The following is a 26855-nucleotide window of genomic DNA, read 5'->3' as shown; positions in this document are numbered from 1 at the left end:
GGCTGCAGGCCAGAAGTGCTGTTGATCTTTCCCATGGCCACACATCTGTGCCTTGAGGACATCGTAGGCTGTGACTGCTTGCAGTTTTTAGGTTGATCTTAACGTAATGCTGTGTCTTTCAAGCAATGCCACTTCTGCTTTTTTGTGCTGGTCAGGGAACACATCTCCACTCTGAAATTTTAGGAGATTTGTGAAAAATTATGTGGGTCTGTGAGGTGAATTCAGATGACAGTGTGTGTATATAGGCTTGTAACATTATCATGTATTGTTTCTTTTAACAACAATCTTCCGTAGGTGTGTGAAACTATGGGAGTGATGAAAGCAGAATAAAGCCTAAAGTCAGGTTGGTGTGAACTTGATTTGGTCCTGTTTGTAATAACATGAAGCTGACTTATTCTTACAGTACTTTAGTGCATCTTTACCAATTAACTTCATACAGAGACAGAAATTTACACTTTTAAACAAAGTTATGCTTAGTTTATTGAAAATAGTGTTTGTTGCAAATGATCACTTGCATGGCTGGTGGCAGAAAATGTATTAATATTCACTAGAAAACAGGCAGTTCTCTTTCAGTCAAGGGCTGGCAGACAGGTCTTCAAGCAGTAAAGTACTGAAGGCACCATGAATAAAGTCTTTTTTTTAGAGCTTTTTTTCAGCTGAATAAAGTCTTCAGTCTGCTAGGATTCTCTTCTTTTTTCTGTAGACTTACAGACGTTGACTTTCACCTCCTAGACTTTATTACTTAACCTCAGAAGTATGTTCTTCACTGTCATATATTGATGCCAATAGAGTGTAATTTTTTTGGAAGATAGGCTTTTCTAGCTTTCCTTTTTCTGATATTGTAGTTCTTGCTGGTTATGTTACTTTAATTCATTATTTTGCAACAGGATCTGTTTTACAAATGTTGAAATAGCTTGAAATGTCTGAAATGCCACTATACTGAAGTGTATGACTATTGTAGAAAAATCCTGGTTTTTTAAAATGCCTTCTCATCTTAAAATTTTTTGATTGCTCTCTGTGGAAGGTATATGCATGACTATTTGCTATTGAGATTTTTAGTTTTTCAGAATGTGTTTAGTGTGTACTTGTGGTCAATTTTTTGTCGGACCATGAAACTAGTTTTACAGCTTAGTGGTCTGTATGAGTTTTCAGGTGTATTTAAGCAAATGTAAGTGTTCTTCTGGAGTTTCTTGCTTTTTATGTAATGTGTATATCAGGATGATCATCTGAAACGGAATGATAGTTTGGGGTTCTTAGTTAGTTTGGGGTTCTTAGTTTCTTTTAAGACAGTGTTACTGGCACTGAATTAGTGGGGCTACTTTTCTTACATTACTTTTACCTGTTGAGGAAATCAGGTGGACCTTACAAACCCAGCTCTGCTTGCTCCTTAAAGTGAACCATTTTGTTTCACAGAACTCATTTAGTTTTACCTTATCAGAAGTCAAGAACATATTGAAAAAGTTTTGAAAGTTCAGCTGATTGTAGTATTCATCTTGGCTTTTTTGGGTGGAAAAAGCAATAACTTGAAATTGTCTATTCTGTTTGGTCTGCAGACCTTACAAGAATGTTTTAAGAATTCGGACAAGGTGCAGGATTAGCTGGGTACTCTGGTAATTTAATCAGCACCTGCTCCCAGCCAGGTACCTTGCTCAGCCTTTGTGCTGGGTGTTGGGTAGCTCTGATGGGAAACAGCAGCCAAGGACTCCCTCGTGTGGTGGGTCTGCCAAGGTTCTGAAGGCATGTTGCTGCATTGTTAAGTGTTACGGTTCATGCGAGTAGGGAGAGCGTGTTGAAATAAGGCAAGTAGTTGACCCTGGGAATAAAAGCAGCAGTAGAAATCCATCTTTTATTGAAGTTGCTGTTTGGTTTTTTTTTTCAGCACTTATTAGTCATCCGTTAATAATACCATTGTATACTAATGGAGCAGTGCTGAAAAAAAAAATACTAGCTGTGTGCTCAAGCAAGGATGAAGTTCTATGGTATTGGCTCTGGATTTTGTCAGGGAAGACGGGCTTCTCACAGGCATGCATATAGGAGAATTTTCTTCAGCAGTAGCTACTTAGAGGGGAGAATCATGAAGACACAGATTCAGTAGAAAACCAGACAGCAGGAGACTTGGAGAGCAGAAGATAAGTAGACTTGATATTGGCCAGAATTTTCTGGGGTCAGACTTTTCATGTATGTGCCCAAAAACATTCAGAGAAAACCTAGTAATTTACCAAGATGCTTTAGTCAGTCATGAAATAAAACTACCATACTAATCAGCTGTTATCTAATCATGGTGTTATGCAGGAAACAATATGCATTATTTTTCAGGAGTGACAAAATGCTGCAAGATAACTGAAAATGCGAGTTCACTAGGCATTTGTAACCTCACAGGGGCTTTTCCTGTGTGATACAGCTCTCCCAGTGTTTCAGAAGTAGCTTTTGAAAGGGCTTACTTAACATTTGTTAAATTAAAGCTCATACATGTCTACCTGTCAAGCTTTCTTTTAGTTGTAACAGATTGTAAATGACACTTGAGCACTTTCAGGCAACCTCTTGTTAAGCAAACTGCATCGTTCAGATGACTGAACTCTCTCTTACTATGCATCCAGTCCAGTAGCATTGAGTAAAGAGCTGATAAAGATGTTGCCTTTGGCACTTATGTCTGAAATAGTATTTCTTCTTGGTTCTGAGGTACCTACAGGCTTTAGAGAATATTCCTCCTGAAGCTCAGTGGTAGCTCATAGGTTGAAAACATAACAGAAGCATTTTACAACCTTTCTGCACTCCAGGGTCTGCTGTTATATAAAATAGACTATCATCCTTTGGCCAGTGCAGAAGAGGGCAGCTACACAGACATTCTTGCCTATCTGTCTACTTACAGAAGTTTTCTGTTGTTACATGCTGTAGTCTCACTTTTTATTTACTTTTGCCTGTTTTCTGGGTTTACAGGTGTAGTAGTCAAAATGATAAGATCTCTTTAACTTGACCTTCAAGGGAGTTGTCTGATCTGAAGGCTCTTGTCCTTTTTGTAAGTACAGCGTGGAAGGATTTAGCTGTTGTGTGCCACGTATATTAAATCTTTAGAAGAGAAGCCACTGTCTGTGGCTGGTGCAGCTGCTTCCAAAGAGAAAAGGGAAGGAAATGAAGATTGGTCGATGTATTTTTCCTGCAAGAAAAGCTGTCAGGCAGACCACTTCCCAGGGAGGTTGGGAGGAGAGGCTGTAAAACATAATTGCTGGTCTGGTGTGGTTGGGCTAAATGGCCTGGTTCAGCTGTTTGTGTAACTCCTTAACATAACAGTAAAATATTAATGCAGGTTTGTTGGAAAGAAGAAAACAGGCTTTGTGGGGGTATATAACTTAGTTTGGAATGTTTTTGTTGTTGGTGGTTTTTTCTTACCTTCCAGTGTAGTTGAATTACTGTCTGGAGGTAACTTCTGGATTTCCCAGAGAAAAAGGAAGCTTAGATGCAGTAAAAACTATTTGAGAAGAGCAAACCCCTCTGAGAGGTGGTAATTTTGTACAGATTATCTAGGGGGAGTTAAACCTTTGTCATGTTACCCTGCACTTGTCTAACTGTTCTTACTATTTGCAGGTGCTGCCCTCAGTCCAGTTGAGGCATAAATTGCCGCCTTGTACAGGTGATCAGCACTAGCAGCCTGGCCCTTAAAACTGCCTGCTAGTAGACAGATGATAGCAAAGAGACACTACGAGCTTTTAGAATGCAAACACTTCATGTGAATGTAGAAAAATGGTGTTGTTTTACAGATTATATTTAAAGGGCTCTATTCTACTTTTAAGCAATATTGCTGCTACTTTTAAAAGCAGAACATTAAGAATGGACAACAGGTGTCACTCTGTCACATCCACTTTGTATGACCATTTCCCCTGTGGATAGGATCCATTTGAGGCTTTCTGTAAATGTTTTATGGCAGTGGGTTTTCTTTGGGCTTTTATAGTTGTGTGCACTATTTAAACCTGCTTCATTTATAGTATGCAAGTAAACACCTTGTGAAACAACTTGGGCAGGATAGAACTAGTTATTGGTGATTCTTTCTCTAGTAAGTATTATGAATTAGAGCCTGTGGCTTTTTAAAACAGTGTGACATTTTTCAAAGCACAGTAGTAAATTCAGGAGCACTGTGACAATGGCTATACCTTACTATTTGTTTATTTCCCCTTTCCTACTTGAAACTTTTTTGGTTTGACTAATCTCTGAAGTCTATCTACTTTTCTTTCTTAAATACTGAGTCACTGTTCTTTACTTGCTTCTTATTTAATGTTAAATTACTTTGTCTACTCTTTTCTAGTGTGCATGTGGATCATCAGTCTTGAGTAGTTCTTTTGCAGACTGATTAAATTGTTTGAAATTACTTTCTGCTCCTGTCCTTTCAAAATCTCTTCCATATATTGGCTGTAATGCCAAAAAGTAACTTGGCATTATCTAATAAATTGTATGCAGTGGTCTCATAAGCTTGAAACATAAGTGAGAGAGTTTCCCCCATTAAAGTAAGTAACACAGTGCTTTCCAGTTCATGTTTTGTTGTAGACCAAGTGCTTGGAGGTTGATCATTTTTTTTTTTTTTTTTAGTGACCTCCTTAGTGGTGGATGTAGCATGCCTAGGTTCATAGATAAGCCTGACTGAAAGGATTTTTTGCTACTTATGGTTGAATTTGTTTTTGATGCAAGAGTCAGTCAATAAAACCAAATGTAATTAATTAATATGAACTTCCAGACCATAACTTTTGCTTTAAGTTCTTTGTGCTTCTGCTGTGCGTTTTGAATCTTTTTCCTTTCAGATTCTGTTGAAGCAAAATTGAAGTCCAGCTGCTTTTCCTAATTCATTCCCTTATTCCTTCCAGATCATTTAGTAATTTTGGCTTTTCCTACTCCAGATGATATTTTCCTTTTGGCAGTCATTTAGATAACTTGTTTTATTCTATACCACACTGTCTAATATTCATAGTATCTAGTAGAAAGTGTAAAGAAACAGCTTTAAACAGTGCTGTGAAATAGCCACAAGAACTATTGAGAAGCTCAAATGATAGTTTGAGCATGTAAATTCTGAAGTATTGCTCACTTCTGCAAATGAGCAGAGTATTCCCCTTGAAGCTGGCGAATGTTTTTTCTTCTTACTGGCACTAGTAATTACAAAAATAAAAAATGCACCATCACTCTTTCTTTAGGATAAGCTAAATTTCATTCTGTTTATAGGTCCAAGTTATAGAATAAATAGCAGATGTGCATAGATAGTCTCTTGTTTCTGTTGAGGTTGAGTAGGCCATAGTTTTTAAGATCTAGGAAAGGCTAAACTGAGTATTCAAAATACCTAAACACACCATAGTAGACAGAGTACCAGGACAGCTAACCTGGAGAGGTGTCAGGTTTTTCAGGCTGTAGTGTTAAGCACAACTTGAAAAAACAAAGCTGAGCCAAGAGCTGACCACGTCTTAAAACAGTAGGACTGAGCAGATTTTTGATATACATTTAAATCTGAGGATTATTTAACTTGCGTACAACTATAGATTTACCTTTGCTTTTCCAACATCCCATTGTGGATTCAGACACACAATCTACTTTAAGTGTGTTACAAGACTTGGAAAGAAGTGTGTGCTCTGCAGGAGATTTGTGTCTTGGTGAATGGAGTTTGGTGTAGAAGAAGCATAAATAGAAGACTCCAGAGCTGTTTTGTCAGCATTCAGTTTAATCTTTGGCTTCAGGCAATACAAATTAATCAGTACAATTATTAAATAATGAAGTTGTTCTTTTTAGATATTGTAAGTGGTGGCTCGTTTAGTTTTACTGTCTTGCTTCTACAATGGTTTATCTTAAAAACAAAAGGTTTAGACATTGAGGAGGGAGAAAAAGCTACACAGAAGGGGAACTTGTTTGAATTTTACTGGCCAAGTATATCTAATTTTATTTGAGTAAAATTTGTGTGCAGTGGGTATGCTGTTCTTTCTCCATCTGAAATCTACAGTCAAATGGGACTTGTACAGCTGCAGTGGTATCATAGTAAACTTGGACTTGAGCATTTCACTGATGTATGGGACTTAGGAAGAACTGAGCATCTAAGTTCTTGTAACACAGTTTGCACTGTTGCACCAAGTGAAAAATAATCACCAGCAGTCAGGCATACTTTGCAATAATTTGAGTATCTGATGGGTCATTTGAAATAGCTGCTTGCACTGCATGTAGTAAAATGGTTTTCTGGATTTTCTAAAGCTCAGCCATCTGTACATGAACTGGCAAACCTCTTAAATAAGCATCTTCCCTTAACGTAAGCAGGAAGACTTCAGAGTGGTCCCTCAAGGATCTGATTCTGGCAAAGAGTTTCAATTTCCAATTATTTGTATTGTTTGTTCAGAGCAGAGCGATCTTTCTTATGTGCTTCTATGAAGAAAGTGATTTTTGATTCTGAATTATTGATAATCTGTAATTGAACCACTAATCTTCAGGCAAAATTTTGATTTCTTTAAGAAGATTTATGTTTTCTTAGTCTTTTCAAATATATAAGGCCTTTGGAATGGCAGATCTGGACACCATTGTATTTTAGATGCTAGTCCAAATTAAAAAAAACTGAATTAAATAAAATCATTCACAGAATCATTGAGGGTGGAAGGAACTTCTGGAGATAATCTCATCAACTCCCCCTTGTCAAGCAGGTTCTCCCTGAGCACATTGCCCAGGACCTTGTCCAGTCAGACTTTGAGTGTCTCCAGGAATGGAGGCTTCACAGCTCCCCTGGGTGGCTTGTTTCAGTGTTTCACTGCCCTCACAGTAAAACCCTTTTTTAATTGCAAAATTGCACAATAAACTGGCAGAAATGAGTTCAGGCTTGTCCTGAATAAATTACTGGATTTTTTTTTTGGCGCTGCTTCCTAGGTTAGTCTACTAATATTCATCAAGCTTAACTAATAGAAGGTCTGCAGAAGAACTGGTCATGAATTATATCGTTTGTAACAGCTGGGTATGCTCTTTGCCTGCAGTGGTCTGGGTGTTTCTAATGTGAAAAATAGATCACATGAACAGAGGGGTAGTAGAAATAATTTCTGCACATCTTTTTCTGTTCACTCAGGAGCTCATAAGTACTGTATGGGGAATATCTTACATGAAATTTAGTTCTCTTCGAGATCATAATGTCTTTGTGGTTTAAATGGGTTCCTTTGTATGACATTAGTAATAACACAAAAAATCAGGATTTCTGCACTGGGACATAAGACTAAACTAAAAACCATGCACAAAGAGACATTCCTTTAAGTTGCTCATTTTTGGAGATGCTGCTGGACAGAGTTTCTGCAGACAGTGGGAATGATGGAGGTGACTGGGATAGAAATTTCTCTACTATAATCAAACTAATAATGAAAAAGGCCCTTCTAGCATAAGGTACTTAGCTATATCGAGGTAGAGCTGTAAATACAGAAATGCCTCTGCATATTTCCAAATTGTTTGTTACAGAAACACAGACTTGCTGAGGGTGGAGGCACTTTTGGAGATTGTGTAGTCCAATTTTCTGCTCAGTGCAAAGTCATCTAGAGCAGGTTGCTCAGGACTTCATCCAGCTGAGTTCTGGATGGTTTTTGTTAACAATTTTGCATATATTAACCTGTTCATGGCTTCATCTAGCCAATTTATTTGTGTTTGTATGTGCTGTTTCGAGGATGTTGGGAAAAATGGGGGTAGCTGGTGCAGGGAGGATGTGCCATCTAACTTTTGGTGCTGTGGTAGACAAATTTTTACAAAGTTATGAATGCCAGCAGTGGTGGGCTTGTTACTAAACCCACTGTCTTAATCAATTGCAAACTTACCATCTGCTTGGTTCATGTACTATTTAATACATGTTGTATAGGTACCATACAAGAACGTGATACAGCATAGGTTCCTTTCTTTGCTGGCAAAAAATGAATTTGCAATTTATGCTTTATGTATTTTTTTATCCTTTTGTATTGTTTATCTCCAAGCTAATCATTCAAACTAGCATCTTGTGGATTTGGATGATTCCCTCTGGCTTGTTAACTGTTTGGTGGGGTTTTTTGGGCCTCGTTTCAGTTTATAAAATAAAATGGTCAAGGAGTATGGGAGTATTTCTGAAAAGGCCTGTGCTAATGAAGGATAGTAATCTTACTAAGTGGTATCCTTTTTCTATGTTAAATTTTTCTACCTGTTTGCATTTTTATGCACTAAAAATATTTTTAAAGGGGTATGCTGAAGGCAGTGAGTTCTGGACGGGATACTTTAGGTTTTGAAGTTGTCAAGGGATGACTACTGCTGAACTCAAGTGTTTAATAAGAAGTTCTTAGAATACACTGCTAGAAATGAGCTGTGCTTCAGTGATTAAGCGCTAATTAAAAATGCTTTATATGTCTATCTATAATCTGAATTACCAAGGCTAAAAGAACCTGAAACTGTTGAATCTTTGGATGACATTTGGCTCATTAACAGTTACTCATGCCAGTGTTTTGAATACAGGAATAAGATAAGCCTTTAAACTCCTTGTAACTGAGAGGCCACATTTAGTGTGAAAAACATCTGTAGAAATGTTCAGTTTCAAATTTGGCTCAAATAGTACATTGAAGTATATTTGAAACACTCTATACAAGCACTAGTCCAGAATTTTGCCACTATGCTTTATATGTTCAACTAATGTTCAAAAGTGACTAGTGGATTTTCGATGTTGTCTTAACCTTGAAGCTGCTGCACTTTCTCTATTGTCTAACAGATCACAACCAACTCCTGAATCTATTTTGCATAGCAGTTTAAGTCTTGCATTAAACTCACCGTAGCCACTTCTGAAATGAATTTAGGGCAGTCCATGGGAACAGAGGAAGCAAGATAAAAATTACTAACCTTACTGGAAAAATTAGGTGTTGTGAGCCTTTGAAACTTCGTTATCTGGGGCAGATACTGTTCTTTAATATAAGCAATTTTTGCTTAGTATGTCTATATAGGTTTTAAACACTGTTAGTTATCTGTTGCATGGCACTTCGCTACTAATGATCACTCTTCTTTTTAACCAGGACAGAGCTTGGGATATGGTTTTGTGAACTATGTTGACCCCAAGGATGCTGAAAAAGCTATCAACACACTGAATGGACTGAGACTTCAAACTAAAACCATAAAAGTATGTAGTGTTAATTATGATTTAAAGATGCTGAAGTGTTTTGACTTGTTGATCATGTGCATGGTTTATTTTCCCCTTCATATAACTTAAGTATTCTGCTAATGTCCATAGAATAGTCTAGGACTTCACCATACAGCATATGGTTAGTCCTTTGTAGTCTGTTTGAATCGAGGTAGATTATGATTATTAAGTATAGAAACTTTCGGTTTTTAATGCATTTGATAACGTTTTAGATATGAGCTTGAATTGTTTTAACTGAGAAATTGCTTCAGTTGCAGAAATGTGATATTGCGTGTAGTCGGAGTGCTGCACTATGAGCTTCCTCTTTACTTTCTCAAAGATGATGGTATAACTTCTTTGAGATTCCTGTTCTTTTGTTTGTGTTCTAGCTCCTGCACCTCTTGTTTACTAAATTCAGTTTCTTGAATTTCTAGAAGCGGAAATCTTAGTTACTTTTTTCTTATTTACAGTCTTATTCAATTATCGGAAGGTTGAGGATACTCATTTGAGCAGTTGCTTGGGCTCTGAACTTTAAAAGAGTGGAGATGAAATGAAATTTATCAGAGAATACAGACTTTTGAGCATGTTTCACAGGTGGTGTTGCCTGAAGGCACTCATGTTCCAACAATCCCATTACTTCTCATTAAACAGGAAGGTCTGCTAGCTGATCACTTGGACAGTGACTGCCCTTTAACTAAGGTCATGTTTGAGCCATAATAAAAAGCTCTCCTGTAAAGGTTTGAACTTAACAAGCAATGCAAAGCCACTTAAAGATGACTAATACAAAAATAAGATGTCAGTAATTATGGTTAGTATAATTAATTATGGTTAGTTAGTACCTGTTCTGGATTCATAAAATTTAATCAAGTGGATTACTCTTTGAAACTTAAATACTGCTTTTTAACAAACCAGTGAATTACTGCTAACAGTAGCAATAGATGAAAGACATGGGTAGGTGCTTTGCTGCAGAAAGCTCCCTATGTGTTTCTGGCAGACTTCTTGCCCACAGACAGTCTGTCCCATTTTCTGCTTTGGGGGAAAAGAGAGGAAAGTGATTTTGTGCTCCCAGTTTTTTGAAGCTGTCTTGTGGTGGTGAGAGAGGGAATGGGTGTTTGTTCTGGTAGTATTGCTGGTATACTGTATCTTTGCATTTAATGTCTTGGGTTGGAAAATTAAAGTACATCTGTCCAGGGTGGTAAGTTGAAAGTTCTGTTGACTATACAGCCAGGCAAAAAGGATGTTGTTACAGAGAATAAAGCCAGGTCTACCAAACCAGAATGATCCCTTAAGGGGGTTTCCAGTAACTTACTTTATGCTGCCAGTACCTGAATTCTTAAGCCTTTCTCACCTTACTAAGTGATTAAAGCAAACAGTTATGTTTTTCTGCAACTAAAATTGATAGTAAGAAAGGTCTGGAGGAAAAAAGTGAAAATGGAGTACACGTTGTAGGTACTGTTGCTTTTCCTTTCTTGCTTTCCCGGAACATGAAAGTAGAAATGTAGGTTCTAAACAATACCAGACAGTGACTCTTGCAGTGAGAGACTAAAGATTGTATGTAAATTCAGCTAAAAAAGTGACATTTGAATTGTCACAAGCTGAATTTATTACACCTTCACCAAAATAAAGAAAATCTCTATTTAGGAAAAAAAGTATCCATAAATGTTGCTTGTTCACGTTGCAAGTAAAATTCTGACTCCATCATTCGGCCCTGTTTAACTTAAGTAGCATCTTTCAGTATTAGAGTACAGGACCTGAAGGGAAAAACTGCTTTATTCCCTTCTCCTTTACTCTTCTTTGGTTTTGAATGCAAGCTGGGTTTAAGGCCAAGTTTTCATGACTGGATTCTCCCAAGATGCTGTTAAAGAAAATGGGTTTACCTCTTTCCACACTGCAGAAGGGACACAGGCTAGGAGGGATCCCTAATGTTTTAAGACTGAGACATTTGAACATCGGACGGTTACTTCTCTTCTTAAAAGAACTAAGATGTCTCTGTGGCAGTGACTTGAAAGGAGACTTACCAAGAGCATCTGCCTTTATGTGCAAACCAGTAGAAGTGCCCAGCCTACTGCGAATCACTCTAACTTGTGTATTCCTCAGATCAGCCTGAAGGCAATACTGAGCAGAGGTAAAGTTGATGCCAGAGGCCTTTGCTGCATCTATAGGCAACATCTGGGGCAAAGAGTTGCTTACGAGGTCTCAGTGTCAGGACCTTTGCTACTACAGTTTATAGACCAGTGTGCCTATTTGTCCAAAGTTGGTACTTCAATTAAAAAAATCCCCTGTTTTGCAAACTCAGAATCCAACCCCTAGATTTACTTTCAGCTTTAAAAAAATAGATGCAGTTGAGATTTTTGTATATACCTTTGTATGAAAAATGATGGGATTGCATAGTGTTAGTGGATATTTTGACTTCAAAAGAAAAAAATTAGATGTTTGATCTCACTGTACATTTTTGGAACTTCTGTTGAAATGTTTAGTAGCTCACTATGTTCATGGCTGAAAGTGGGTTTTTTCCTATTAGTCTATAAAACTGGAAGGAACCTTGTTGGTTAGGTGATGGATCCTCACATTGTAGGTGAACTGAGGCCATTCCCACTCAGAGGGAGCTGTCTTGATCCTGATGTGTGATGTTCCAGATTGGGGCCATGATGCATACCTATGATCCACTACTTCTGTACTAGCCTCTTAGTCATTGGTTAAGTTTATCTGATTCCCTAAAAGGGGATAGCACCTATGGTTTCCTTGAAATGAAAGATATGGAAAAGGTGAATCTGCAAAATGATAACTAAAATTTTTCTGTATAAGTAGTGATATTAAAACCTATTGCTTGATACCCTTTTAAAAAGAACATCCTGTGGAATGCTTTATGGCATACTTTATTTAACTATTATCAAAGTCTCTTAAGCAAATTTTGGATCTCAACCTCCAAAGCCAATTATAGTAGTCTTAGTCTTGTCTAACCTGGTACCAGTTGTGTTGCCTTCTGATTTGACCTGTGGGGTGTACGTGCACTGATATTGAAGGCACATCTAGGTGTGTTATACCTGAACCCCATTCTGCTGGGCAATATACCTACTAATATTAGATAGTGCCCTCTGTGGTGTAATTTATGGCTTATTTGATATGTGAACAGGTTTATTGCAGGTAGCCTGTGAAGTTTGGGCTTCATTTAATTATGCAACTTTAGGGCAAAAAATAGTTGTATCTTAGAAGCCACAGAAGATGTTTTATCTCTATTCTGGAAGAAGCTGCTGCTGGGAAGGACTTTGGCTCTGTTCTATTTAAAAGCCATTGACAATACGGATTTCTGTGCCTGGAGTGATTTTCTTTTTTTCAGCTTGTCTACTTGCTTGTCCATGACTCTTTCATTTGAGTTATCCTGGAAAGATCAGTTCTTCCAAAATGTGGAGAACTCAGAGAAAGCAGCATATAAGAATCACTGACTTGCACATAATGGTAAGAAAATTCAGTGCACGTTTTGTTGGTTTAGCTTTGCCTTGGGAGAGGGGAGATCCTATGTGTCTTCCCTCATCCTTGCTCCTGGGAAAACTCCTACAAAAAAAGAAAAAGTGTGCAGGTGAATTTGTGAGATTATCTAGATCAGAATACCTTTCAGTGTAGTGTAAAAGATTTCTACGTTAACAAGAAAGTGAGATTATCTAAAGAGTGGGCAGACAAATGGCCTCTCCTTGAATGGGCACAAAGCTGTGTAAAATGCTGAACAGAGGCATCTTTTTACCTCTATTGTTAGGGTATCAGAAGAACACAGGAAAATCTTTGGCTTTTCTGTGGATGCTAGACTGCTGGAATGATGGATGTGATCTTTTGTGGACCGCAGCTGCCAAGGGGGTGCTGCAGATGTCAGCAATGCCATGCTCATTCGTCTTTCTCCAGGTCAACTGGGGCTGGGTCAACTGTCCTGCTGTCCTGTCCCCAGCTCTCCAGGGAGGGAGGGCCTGAAGTGGCAGAGTCTCAGTATATGGGAGCTGGCAGATGTTTTTCTTGTTAGTGCTGGTGATACATGTATAGACATGTATGCAAATACACATTGGAAAGAAAATAGTTTGTCCAGGCTAGAGGCCTAGAAATTGTCCATTTCTGTAAGATGGCATTGATTATTTGACTGTATTTTACCTACCCTAGTAAGAATTAGTAAGGTTTCACGGAGTAGCTTGGGTTGGAAGGGACCTTCAAAACTCATCTAATCCACCCCCCTGCAATGAGCAGGGACATCTTCACCCAGATCAGGTTGCTCAGAGCCCCATCCAGCCTGGCCTTGAATGTTCCCAAGGATGGGGCATCTACCAAGCCTCTGAGCAACTTGTTCCAGTATCTTACCACCCTCATTGTAAAAAATTTCTTCCTTGTGTCCAGCCTGAATCTCCCTTCTATTAGTTTAAAACCATCACTCCTTGTCCTATCACAACAGGCCCTGCTACAAAGTCTGTCACCATCTTTCTTATAGGCTCCATTTAGGTAATGGAGATCCTCCTCTTGTAAGTTCTTTGGGCTATTAGGATGTTTACATGGGTAATTATCACCTGTCAGGGGAATAAAGATTTAAGAAGTATTTTATCTAAAGTATTAAATCTGTAGGTTTTCTTCCCACTCTTTTATAGCTTTGCATATATTTAAAAAAAAAGTCAGGCTTAACATGTAACATTCTGCCAACTTGCTGTTAGAATGAAGTTTAACAAATCCTTTAGCTACAAGCACAGACATCCTACTTTACCATCATCACCTGGTTAACTACCCTACTGTAGAAAGCCGTGTGATGAGAAGAGCTAGTTATGATTTCAGAAGAGTGAATACTGAACTATCAGCTTATGAAATGCCCAAAGAAGTGCAGTACAGCAAGGGAAGATGTGCAGTGAGGGATATGCCACAACTTCATTAGTGTCCTCTGAGGCAGTATGTCCTTAAAACTTGGGATTGTGCAATGAAATGTCACTTGCTGACCTGAACTACTACTTAAATTTATAGTAAGATTAGTTTTAAAGGAATTACCCTCTAATTAGTTGCTCGAGATCTCTACCCTTATGAACTTCTACCTGTGATAGTGCTTTTGAAAACACTGTGTACACTTAATGGAAAATAATGCTGAAAAAAGACACATGCTAATTTAATTTGAGTTAGTGCAGCAGGTAAAACATTGAGATTGTTCTGTCTTCACTGATACTTGCAGAGGGAAATTTTGGTCGTGTCACTTTTTGTAGTAATTTTTTCATTAACTGATGTCCCTGGGGAGGAATGAAATATTTATGAGTTGTGTAAAAAGTCTATTAAAATACCAGAGGCAATTGAGCTGCGAAGGTGAGAGAAACCTTCTTTTCCTTCTCAAGATTTTTTTCTGTCTTCTGCAGCACTAAAGAACATTGATCTAGGGAGTAGCAAAAGGGGATCCTATTTGGAGGTTTAATTAAAGCTACTGAGTTTTACTGGTGCTATCAATCAGCAAAGATTGAGAGAGGGGGCATAGTGCCAGATCATTTACTGGTCTTGACAGGGTAATTAAATACTGCAGGACTGTATTCTTAAGGTAAAATTGAAGTGTTCTAGCAGATCTGACACAGAAGAACCAATTTGTCTTGGAACAAAGGTAAAGGTGTGTTTTTTCCCTTAAATTTCTGCAGGAGTTATATAAATGGTAATTATACAGTCTTTTAGCTATGTTACAGTTAAAGCTTGACAGCATTTCCATTTTAAACCCCCTCCCCACCCCACACATGCCTCTTCACCCCCAGGTAAAATTTGTTCTTCACTGAAATGCAAATCCCCTCAGATTTTGTATGTTACTTAACCAGCTTAAGCTGGCTGCTTGTTTTTCATATTGCCAAATAATATTTAGAGGAGGATTCACTTCTGAATGCATATTACTGTCACTTTCCGTAAACCAAGTTACAGCCATGCAGTTGTTCATTAATGCCTAACCACTCTGAGGAAAATAATATAGTATGTCAGACTTGAACTACAAAATGTGCTAATCTCACTTTCAGCAACTACATGCCTTGTTTTCCGTTTGGACCACAAATGTGCTCTGTGGCAGCTGATGAGAGCTTCTTGCAGGAGTCTGTCTCTGTGTTACCTGGTGCAGAGGTTCCTTAGACCAATGCAGCAGACCCTAAGGCTGCTGAGCAGGTTTGCAGCCAAAAACCTCAGTAGTGTAGTGAGGTCGTTTCTGAGCCTGCATAGGGAGTTTCTGATGCAGTAATTGAGATGTTAGAAGGGGCCAACGGTACTGTATGGGGCTGAAGGAAGACAGCAAGCATTTCTGAAAAGCCAAGGGCTAAGCAAGAAAAAAAGCCAACAAAAGCAACAAACTGATTGTTACTAATGAAGATAGTCCTCTGCTCTCCTCATGCTATGCAAAGTTCTTGAAGTAGGATGTGGCTTTCTGCATGGATCCAAAATACTGCAAATTCCAGGCATGGAGATCTGAGGTTTTTTGGGGGGGGGGCAGGGTGGTGTGGGTTTTTTTTTTTAAATGCAAATAGTTTTGTCCATCAGAATGCTTTTGCTACTGTAAACTATGGCCCTGCTTATTTTTTGAAATTATGGAAGTCTTGAGACATTCAACTCTTAAGCTAGTGGCTTTCAAGTTTGTCAACATATTAATTAAATATTGACCCTGGGTGTCTTTCATCCATGTAGTAATAGTTTTTCCTGAAAGGTTGTAAGATAGTCCACTGAAGCAATAACTGTGAGTGGCAAAGGAGATGTGTTTTGTGAATTTCTGGAAGATGTGTCTGTGGAATGAATAATGCAAGAGAGACCAAGGGATGTGCTTGCCAGTCTGTTAGCAGCAGCTGCTCCCTAGACACAAACGTGGAGGAGCTGGGGTATACTTGTTTCCTTCAGAAGAAGGGAAAACTTGTGGAGAGATTCACCTCAACTCCAAAAACAGAAGGAGAATTGGAATCTGCTGTTTTGAAATTTTGTTCTGCAAGAGACTGCGTCTGCAAGGAGACTTCTCTTTATTTCAGTGGAACTTACCTGCAGAGATGTTGTTCCTTAATTTTGAAACACTCATCCCTGTGTTATTTTTTCTGCCAACTCAAAAAATGTGTAGATTGTATTTGTGAGTCTTAGATGTGGTGTATTTAGCCTATGGCTCTTTGGTAATTCATATTTTCTACATAAAATTATTCTATTTCAAAGAAAGTTTTGTAAAATACAGATACTGTTATGTTGGCTAGTCATACTCATGTGAACTACTATACCCATCAGTAATCTGCTTTGAACATTGTGTTTTCTCTGGAGTGTAGCTCATGATCTCCCACCAGTTACTACTTCATGGCCAGATCAGGTTCTAATTGTGGAGGAAGAACTTGCCAGGTTGTTCTGTTCATGCCCTCGGTCACAGAACAGATGCGGATCCCATGGTTGACCTCAGGCCTGCAGCTCTGGTGACAGCTGTCAGAGCTGGCATGCTTCATGAGACGTGGTCTGAAATAGCAGAACCTCTTTTGGTGGCAATGCTGAAAGGCTGTTACTTCCATGTCCATTTTTTGAATGTGTTACTTATTGCAGGGCAGGCTGTAAAAGCAAAGCCTATATGGGATACATTTATATATTTGTTAGGTTAATCTACATGCATAGTAAAGCTGTGTTGAGTAGTGTGTTTTTGTAGTTCATGGAGTTGAGTCTAAATTGCCTTTATAGGGGGAAGTCTATAGTATTTCCGATTTGCTTTGCCAACAGAAACAAATGCTGCTGCAGGCTTTACAGCACAGACATAAACTGAGCACAGCATGTACGTGTTTAAGGAGGCAGCCTTGTGTATGCTGGGAAAAGCAGCCTTCAAGCCTTGTTTGGAATGGAACTATCTTTCATTTGAGGGAACACAAAGTAAACTTGATAAATATACAGCAGAGTACTCTCCTGTTTCAGACAACCAGCTGTCACTGGCTAGTGACAGCTGAGACCTGAATTCTGCTGTGTGCTGCAGCATCTTGTTACTGGAAATCAAATTAAGAAGAGTTCTTGAGTCAAGGCATCTCATATACTAATTTAAGTGCAAGTTAAGAATGCTTGCCTGACACAATGGTCTTGAACATTGCTATAACAAAACCAAAGAAATAATGTCCTTTTTATTGTGCTTGCCAAGGGGGCTTATACATTCCTAATGTATTCTTCTTCCCAGTATAAATCTGTCTGGTTTGTGGGACAGCTTAAACCATTTTTGTGTGCACAGACTGGGTAGTAACTTATTTTGATTTTTTTTCCCACTAAAACATGCATTTTCAAAAGAACTGGATGCTATCCATAAGGCAAACAATGTTTTTGTTCTAAGCTGAAAGTTTACACTGAAAGTTACTGGATGTAAACATTTATTGAAATACTGATTTCAACACTTATAGATTTCAGATTAAGGACTTGCAAGAATACCTTAAGTAGAGCTGTTTAGGAAAAAGTTATATTAAATTCTAAAGTTCTTGCTGGTAATACAAGCATTGTGTTTGCTCTTTATACTACCAATAAGCTATAAGATTAAAAAAAGGTAAACATGGTGCTGAGGTGTCTAAAGCTAGCAGCAAATAGTAAGAAACTGAAACATTTTGCAGGGACTAGATCTCTATTCTTTTTGGCAACTTCTTTGTTTAAACTGTTAACTTTCACAGTTTTGACTTGAAAATTGTAAATCAGTTTATCTTGATGCTAAGAACTAAAATATTAAAGCAGTGAAAATACTTGGGCTTGGTGTTGCAATGTTTGCATTTCTAGAAACAAATGTCTTTTCTACTTACTGCAGTGTAAAATTCCAGTGAAATAATTTTAAATTGGTGTCTCCAGAGTAGCTGTGTTCAGTATTGTACAGTGTGTGTCGTCATTAAATATTTAAAACTGTAGGCTTTCTGGCTGCTTCTCGACTTACATTGTGTTCAGGGGTTTTGACATTGCATAACCTTAATGTTTATCTATTAAATACTCACCTGTTGAAGTAGCTGTAGAAGTAATATTTTAGTACAGCTATTAATTCAGTACATATGTATATTGTTTGAAGAGACTCAATCTAGAACTGATGGCAAGTAATTACTGAACAAGCTAACTGACAAGATACAGGTAAGGAGCCAAAGAAGAGTCTCTGCTTTAAATCTGTATCATAACTGAAATATGTGGACTTTGACATTAATAGAAACCATATATCCCGTAGTCTAAGCAAGCTTATTTTGTGTGGGAATTAGTTCCCTTACACCAGTAACATTTTGTGATGTCCTTGTTTTTCCTCTAGTGATGCTGACTTGCAGTAATTACAGATCTTGCCAAAGGAAGTCAAACTTCAATTACATTGGGTTTATGAAGTTCTGCATTTCCTTACCTATTTCCTTCCTATGTCTTACCTGGCACTTAGCAAGATGGCTAGAGGTAGTGTTTGGATATTGTTAATGAAGTACTGATTTCAGTTTGTATGTTTTTCCTGTGACTAATCTCCCCAGATTCCAGTATGCATCAGAATACTGGAGTATTCAGTGGGATACTATTCATGTAGGATAATCTGTGATCAGCCTGTGTTCTTAGATGGGAAAAATACCTTGTAAAGATACTTCAAGCTGAACTTGCAATGGTAGTATTTACTGGCTAGAGATTATTGCTTTCATTTGCTTGCTTTCATTAAATTGTATTCAGTATAGGCCTTGACTGCTATGTGAGACTCTATTCCAAATAACATTTACCAGCTAGGGCATGAGCAATAGACATCACTGGGTCAACTGTCACCATGAAAGAATTCATACTCACTTGACAGATGAAAAGTTAAAGGAATTTTGCAGATACTGTTTTATATCTTCTGTAGCATAAGGTAAACTTGCAGTAAGTTGGCAAACATTTTTTTGTGGATGTTCTCTCTTCTAAGGAGTTTAAAGTGAGTTTATATCCTTGATATATGACAGCATGTGTCCACCAGTGTGAAATCCCCTTCGGAAGATAGTGTCTCTATTTTTAGTTCCTCTAGGAAGCAATAGGGTGAAAATGACTGTATCACTGGCTTTATATAAAAAGCTGAGTGGGAATCCTTTGTCTTGGCTTTGTTACCTTCACTCGATTCTACTCTTAAGTAGAAGCCCATTTCAAAGAATTTCCTTAGATTTGTTATGTGGTGTTGCAGAATCACAGAATGGCTGAGGTTAGTGGCAGCTCTGGAAGGTTCTAGACCAACCTTCTGCTCAGAGTAGGTTCACCATAAGCACACTGTTTAATCCTGTGTCCAGCTGGGTTTTGAATATTTCCAGGGTTAGACTCTACAATCAGAGTGACTTCTTCCAGTGCTTGAGCACCCTGTACCATGAAAAGATGTGGATTTTTTATGAAATGAAATCTATTTGGAATTTCCAAATGAACTTTTCTATGTTTCAGTGTGTGCCTATTGCCTCTTGACCTGTCACTTGTTACTACAGAGTCTGGCTCCATCTTCTTTACTTCCTTAATCAGATTTTTATGGCTAAGATCCTGGTGAGCAATTCCTGTGCCATCAGCCATTTTTTGCAAGAGATGCTCTAGTCCCTTAATCACTTTTGTGGCCCTTTACTAGAATCACTCTGGTTGTGCACATCTGTCTTGCATTTGAGAGCCCAGAGCTGGAAACAGCATCCCAGAAGCGTCTTGCCCGTGCTGAGTGGAGAGGAAGGATCCTTGACCTGCTGTTAATGTTTCTACTAATTTAGCCAAGGTGGCTGTTTGCCATATTTTTTACAAGGGTACATTCTGCTGGCTTATGGTCAGCTTGATGTCTACTGGGACTCCAAGGTTCTCTGCTAAGATGCTTTTCAGCAAGTTGGCTCCCAGCATATACTGGTACATGGGATTATTCTTCCCTGGATGGAAACTCTGCCTTTCCTGTTGTTGAACTTCTTTGAGGTTCCTGTTTGCCCAGTTTTCCAGCCTGCTGAGATACCTCTGGCTGGTGGCACAGCCTTCTAGCCTGTCAGCCACTCCTCAAAGTTTGGTATCATTGTGAAGTTTCTGAGGGTACAGTCTTCCCTATCATCCAGGTCACTAGTGAAGATGTTAACCAGTGTTGGATTCAGTATCAATGGAGGCCAGTGGCTAGCTTCCAGCTGGACTTGATCATGAGCCACTGAACCTGGCAGTTAAGCCAGTTTTCAGTCTATATCACTATCCCACTTCTCCAGTATGTATCTAGTATTTATCAGGTACATACTTAAGTATATGTAGGTGTACGTAATGTGAACTTTGTGAGGGTACTATGGGAGAGAATGTCAAGTCTTATTAAAGCTGAGATAAACAACATCCACTGTTTTCTTCCTATCCACCAAGGCAGTCATGTCATTGCAGAAGACTTAAAAATTTGGTCAGATGTGATTTCCCCTTTATAAATCCATGCTGACTGCTTCCTTTTTCCTTCTTGTCATTCATGTGACTGGAGGAGATTTTAATGATTAGTTGCTCAGTCACCTTCCCAGGCATTCAGTTGAGGCTGACTGGCCTGCAGTTTCCAGGAAGCAAGGGAGTTTCTTGCTGCTCTTGAAGATGGATGGTATGTACTTTCACTCCTCAGAAACCTCCCATGTTCCTCCATGACTTTTCAAAGACAACGAGGAGTTACCTTGCAAGGCATCCATGAGCTTCCTCAGCACTTACGGGTGCAACCATTCAGGCCCCATGGACATTTTTCTGTCCTGTTTAAATATTCCTCAGTGTGAATACCCCTCCACTGAGGGTGAGTATTCTTTGTTCCAGATTTCCTAATGTCTTGTGGGCCTGAGATCCCTGAAGATCAATGCTACTGGTAAAGACTGAGGCAAGGAGAATTCTGAGTATCATGTCCTTTTCTATGTCCCTGTTCAGCAGTGGTACCATGTTCCCCCCAGTCTTACTTTTGCTGTCAATGTATTTGTACAGATCTTTTTTGTTGCACTTCAGATCTTTTGCCAAGTTCAAATCCAGGTGAGCTTTACCTTTCCTAACCTCATCTGTGCAGGATTGGGCACCATTTATGTATTCTTTCTTTCACATGCTGTACACTTCGTTTTTATGTTGGAGTTTAATGCCTTGTTCATCCAGATATGACCTCAGACACCTTTGCTTGATTTCTTGCTTGCTAGGATGGACCTTTGGCTTCAAGGTGATCCTTCAGTCACTGGAGATGCTGAGCAGGCATGTCAGCATGGTTTTCAGACCTATAAAGCTGTTCTATTAGCTTGCCTTGTAAGGACCATGGTATCCATGTGTGTGTTCTGGACTGTGGTAATAACCAGGGAAGTCCATCAGGGTAATGTAGGAGTAAGGGAGAATTTTAATTTTATTCTGCTAAACTTGAATGTGAATCAGGCAGACCTTGTCATTTAGTTATTTGGTTCTAGCTTACCTTAGTGTCACTGGCCAGGAGGGAAAGAGGTTTCAGGCATTAAGCATTGCCTCACAGATCACTTACTGACATAAGGTTTTTCTCTGCTGTTTGCATGTGTCCACTCTTTATAAGAACACAATTCTCTTATTTTGGCTTACATCATACTTCCTCAGTTTTTATTCTATCTAATGTTGAATCAGAATGACTTTGACAGTTAGCAGTGGGTAGCTGGATGGAAAGTCCAGTTACTGCATTAGGTTGCTTAGAAAATGAAACTATTTTACTGATCAACATCTATAGAAATACTTCTGGAGCAAAGTCTGGATAGTTTGGAGGATTAGGGAAACACTAGCTCCATAAAGTATGACTTGTGGTTTTGGAAGGCCTTTGATATCTTCTGTTTACACAGACTTCTTTTATCTTCTTTGAAAGGAGTTTGTGAGGCTTACTTTCTGCAATCTCTGTTCTGAGTGCTTGCAAGCATGCATGCATAGAAAACAGCTTGGTAACGGGTATTTATGTGAGTTCACAGCTGATATGAAGTCTGCAATAACTCCTTAATCCTCAGCAAACCATGAGGGTTTTTTGTAGTTTCTCAGTGAAATGTTGTTTGACCAGTAGTTGCATAGCTTTATCATTAAATATAAAGATAAGTCACTGCTTTTGTTCCTTCCCTAGCTGATGGTCATTCCCAGGAATTCTTATTTCTCTCTGGAGGACCTGACCACGTGTGTACAGAAAAAAAAACTTATGTCTGACAGCTTAAATAGGACTGGATAGAACAGTTTTCAGTGTATCTCAATTCCAGAGAGACTTAAAAACTGACAGATAAAATTGAGATGTGCCAGTGATGTATGCAGCTATCCATCAGACTTCTACTTATTCTATAAGTAGTGCCTGTCTTCCCTTTCATTGGTGTCAGGCTTTACATTAATAACAGTCCACACAATGGACTTTGTTGCTATGCTCCCCCACCATGTAGAGTTAAATTTGGGAGGGCGGAAGGGCTCTTTTTGGCGGGGAGGAGCAGAAGAAAAAGGAGAAGAAAAACCCACAGCACCTTAGCTATTCAGAACTGCTTGGTTTTGATAATTCAGGATTTTTGTGTCTAGTCCTTTTCCCCAGGCAGTCTGTCTCTGGCCTTGGGTTGTCTTAAGGTCATCCTGCCATGTATGACATGAAGCTTTTTTTTCTTAAAGAAGTTTATAGCCAAGTGAGCAAGTTCTTTCATTTCTTAGATGTGTTTTTGTACCTTCTTGGTAGCCATCATTGTCCTTGCTGCTTTTTTGGCTGAATGCAGGCAAGATTTACTCTGTTTTCCTGCTTCTGATGCAGCTTTCCTCTCAGATTCTCTCTCCATGTGGGAATATCGTAGGCATATACTTTTGCTTGTAGAAGAGTAGGAAAATGACTCAAGATCTAGAATCTCTTCTTTCAAACAGACATGTATGTTCTGCAAGGGTAACTGTATGGAATAAAAAAATAATTTGGTTTCAAACACAACTTGAAAGTATTGGGCTTTGTCTGCAGAGCTCTATAGTGGTAGCAGATTGACTACTTAAAGAAAAAAACTGTTTTGTAAAAACTTTGTTAAACCCCCTTCAGCACAGAACTAGCAAAACCAGTCACTTGAGCCAGCTGAGTCTGAATCTGCCATATAGCTGGTAGCTGAAGTCTGATTCCTCTTTCTTTATCTGACTTGTAAGACTGTACTTGGCCCTTGTCTTTATTTTTGTAGTTCTACTGATACTTGTCCTTGACATTGCAAATACTCATCTAAAGAAAGGGCATGGTTAAACAAAAACAGCAAAACGGTAAGAACAGTAGAGTCGGTCTTTTCCTTTCTTTCTCTGAAAGAGCTACTGTTGCCAATGAGATTTGGACTTCAGTATTGAATGTACTCTAGCAAGTTTTAGAAATCAGAATTATGTATTTGCCTTCCCAGGAAGACACATCAAATTTCTCATCTACCTTTTGAAAGTCTTCTGGGAATTAAGTATTCTGTCATGTGCAGGAACACAACTGCTGTTCTCGTAACATCTGGTATCCTGTTTCAAGCAGTTCACAATGTTCCATCATTGCTGTAATTTAAAGTGGTACTGCATACTATATTGATAAATTACTTAGGCTGCAAAATGGCTATGTCCTTCTTAAGAAAGACAGGTCAGCAAGGTGAGGTGGTGGAGTTGCTATTTATGTGAGAGCGCAACTACAGTGTATTGAGTACTGTCCAGGGGCAGATGAGAAGCAAGCTGAGAGTCTATGGGTGAGAATTAAGGGGCAGGCTGGCAGGGGTGATACTGTTGTGGGTGTCTATTACAGGCCACCAGATCAGGATGAGGAAGTTGAGGCCTTCTACAGGCAGCTGAGAGCAGCCTCACAGTCACAGGCCCTGGTTGTCATGGGGGATTTTAACTACCCTGATATTTGCTGGAAGGACTACTCAGCCGGCCAGCCACAGTTCAGGAGGTTCCTCCAGTGCATTGACTAACTTTTCTGATGCAAATGGTAGATGAGCCAACTAGGAGAGGTGCACTGCTGGATCTTGTCCTCACTAACAAGGAGGGTCTGGTTGAAGCAGTAAAGGTTGAGGGCTGCCTTGGCTGCAGCGATCCTCAGATGGAGTTCAGGATCTCATGTGGCAGGAACAGAATACCAAGCAGAATCACAACCCTGAACTTCAGTAGGGCCAACCTTGGCCGTTTCAAGCAATTGCTAGGGGACATCCCATGGGAAAGGGTACTTGAAGGTAAAGGGGCCCAAGATAGTTGGTTAGCATTCAGGGACTGCTGCTTCCAAGCTCAAGATCAGAGCATCTTGACACATAGGAAGTCAAGGAAGGGAGCCAGGAGACCTGCTTGGTTAAACAAGGAACTGCTGCGTAAGCTCAAGTGGAAGAGGAGAGTTTAGAGATCATGGAAGGAGGGGCTGGCCACTTGAGAAGAATATAAGGCTGTTGTCAGAGGATACAGGGAGGCAAGTGGGAAAGCTAAGGCCTCCTTAGAATTAAATGTTGTGAGAGGGGTCAAGGACAACAGAAAGAACTTCTTCAAATACATGGCAGATAAAACTTAACACCAGAGGCAATGTAGGCCCAGTGATGAATGGGGTGGGTGCCCTGGTGACAGAAGATCCAGAGAAGGCAGAGTTACTGAATGCCTTCTTTGTCTCTGTCCACTCTGCTGGAGGCTGTCCTGAGGAGCCCCGTACCCCTGAGGCCCCAGAGGAAGGCAGGACAATGGAGGAGTTTGCCTTGGTTGATGAGGACTGGGTTAGGGACCAGTTAAGCAATCTGGACATCCATAAATCCATGGGTCCAGATGGGATGCACCTGTGGGTGCTGAGGGAGCTGGCTGAAGTCATTGCTGGACCACTCCCCATCATCTTTGCTAAGTCTTGGGAAACAGGGAGGGGTGCCTGAGGACTGGAGGAAAGCAAATGTCACTGCAGTCTTCAAAAAGGGCAAGAAGGAGAACACAGGTAACTATAGACCAGTCAGCCTCATCTCCATCCCTGGGAAAGTGATGGAACACCTTATCCTTGGTGCCATCTCAAGGCATATCAAGGATAAGAGGGTCATTAGGGGCAGTCAACATGGCTTTACCAAGGGGAAGTCATGCTTGACCAACCTCATAGCCTTTTATGAGGACATAACCAGGTGGATAGATGACGGCAAAGCAGTTGATGTGGTCTGTCTTGATTTCAGTAAAGCATTTGACACGGTCTCCCACAGCATCCTTGCTGCTAAACTGAGGAGGTGTGGTCTGGATGATCGGGTAGTGAGGTGGACTGTGAACTGGCTGAAGGAAAGAAGCCAGAGAGTCATGGTCAATGGGGCAGAGTCTAGTTGGAGGCCTGTATCTAGTGGAATGCTCCAAGGGTTGGTACTGGGACCAGTACTATTTAATATATTCATCAGTGACTTGGATGAGGGAATAGAGTGGATTGTCAGCAAGTTTGCTGATGACACCAAGCTGGGAGGAGTGGCTGACATGCCAGAAGGCTGTGCTGCCATCCAGTGAGACCTGGGCAGGCTGGAGTGTTGGGCGGGGAAAAATTTAATGAAATATAACAAGGGCAAGTGTAGAGTTTTGCATCCGGGCAGGAACAACCCCAGTTTCCAGTATAGGTTGGGGAATGACCTATTAGAGAGGAGTGTAGGGGAAAGGGACCTGGGGGTCCTGGTGGACAGCAGGATGACCATGAGCCAGCACTGTGCCCTTGTGGCCAAGAAGGCCAATGGCATCCTGGGGTGTATTAGAAGCGGGGTGGTTAGTAGGTCGAGAGAGGTTCTCCTTCTCCTCTGCTCTGCCGTGGTGAGACCTCATCTGGAATATTGTGTCCAGTTCTGGGCCCTTCAGTTCAAGAAGGATAGGGAACTGCTGGAGAGAGTCCAGCGCAGGGCAACGAAGATGATGGAGTGGAGCATCTCCCGTGTGAGGAAAGGCTGAGGGAGCTGGGTCTCTTTAGCTTGGAGAAGAGGAGACTGAGGGGTCACCTCATTCATATTTATAAATAATAAAGCGTGAATGTCATGAGGATGGAGCCAGGCTCTTCTCAGTGACAATCAATGGTAAGAGAAGGGGTAATGGGTACAAGCTGGAACACAGGAGGTTCCACTTAAATATGAGAGGAAACTTCTTCTCAGTGAGGGTGACAGAACACTGGAACAGGCTGCCCAGGGAGGTTGTGGAGTCTCCTTCTCTGGAGACATTCAAAACCCACCTGGACGCCTTCCTGTGTAGCCTCATCTGGCTGTTCCTGCTCCGGCAGGGGGATTGGACTAGATGATCTTTCGAGGTCCCCTCTAATCCCTAACATTCTGTGATTCTGTAATCTATCAATTCCCAGCTAGGCTATAAAATGAACTACTACTTTCTGTTCACACTGTATCTTGGAAAAAATCATAGATGTCAAAAAAATTCCCATTTATTGAAAAGTACTTACTGTCAGCATATGTGACTGAATTATAGAAGAGGTTTGTGTGACATGTGAAGCTGAGGTGGAAAGATTTGTCCAGAGTCACACAGTAGACTCCTGCCATGACAGCTCTGTTTCAGTTGTTCTTGTTTTGCTTCCAGAAGAGTCTTAAGGGTCTGCTGATCTCCCTGGAAATTTGGCAGGGGGAGGATTTCAAAATAAATGTTAAAGGATTAGGCAGAAGTTACATTTATGGAGTTAAGTTACAACTGCCCAGAGCTGCCTGGTCCTGCATTGCAGGGAGGGAAGGAAAGGAGATAAACCTGATCACTTCTTGAAGCTTCTTTTACCTTTACATTTTGTACAGTAAAAACCCCAAGTAAAGTATTTTGCCCTGTTCCAGGATAAGCCACTTGTACAGGCTTCAGTGGGAGGTACTTAACTTTTCAATATGCTCTTTTTGTAGCATGTGTCTAAGGACTGAAGAGTCTAATTGACAGTTTTAATAAAATATTTGTG

At 39.8% G+C, this 26855-nt stretch overlaps 1 protein-coding gene across 7 annotated transcripts in view; it reads left to right on the top strand.

Annotated features, from left to right (window-relative positions):
* LOC136002667 (ELAV-like protein 2) overlaps positions 1 to 26855 on the top strand; it is a 52735-nt gene that overhangs the window by 15380 nt on the left and 10500 nt on the right. For all 7 annotated transcript variants that reach the window (XM_065657934.1, XM_065657930.1, XM_065657929.1 and 4 more), the window contains one exon: positions 9006 to 9109. In XM_065657934.1, the coding sequence (XP_065514006.1) occupies positions 9006 to 9109 (104 nt within the window). The remainder of the gene's footprint in view (positions 1 to 9005; positions 9110 to 26855) is intronic.

The sequence above is a fragment of the Caloenas nicobarica genome (assembly GCF_036013445.1).
Source record: "Caloenas nicobarica isolate bCalNic1 chromosome Z unlocalized genomic scaffold, bCalNic1.hap1 SUPER_Z_unloc_1, whole genome shotgun sequence".
Lineage (NCBI taxonomy): Eukaryota > Metazoa > Chordata > Aves > Columbiformes > Columbidae > Caloenas > Caloenas nicobarica.
The sequence above is the reverse complement of the archived record's forward strand: the minus strand, read 5'-3'. Positions and strand labels throughout refer to the sequence as shown.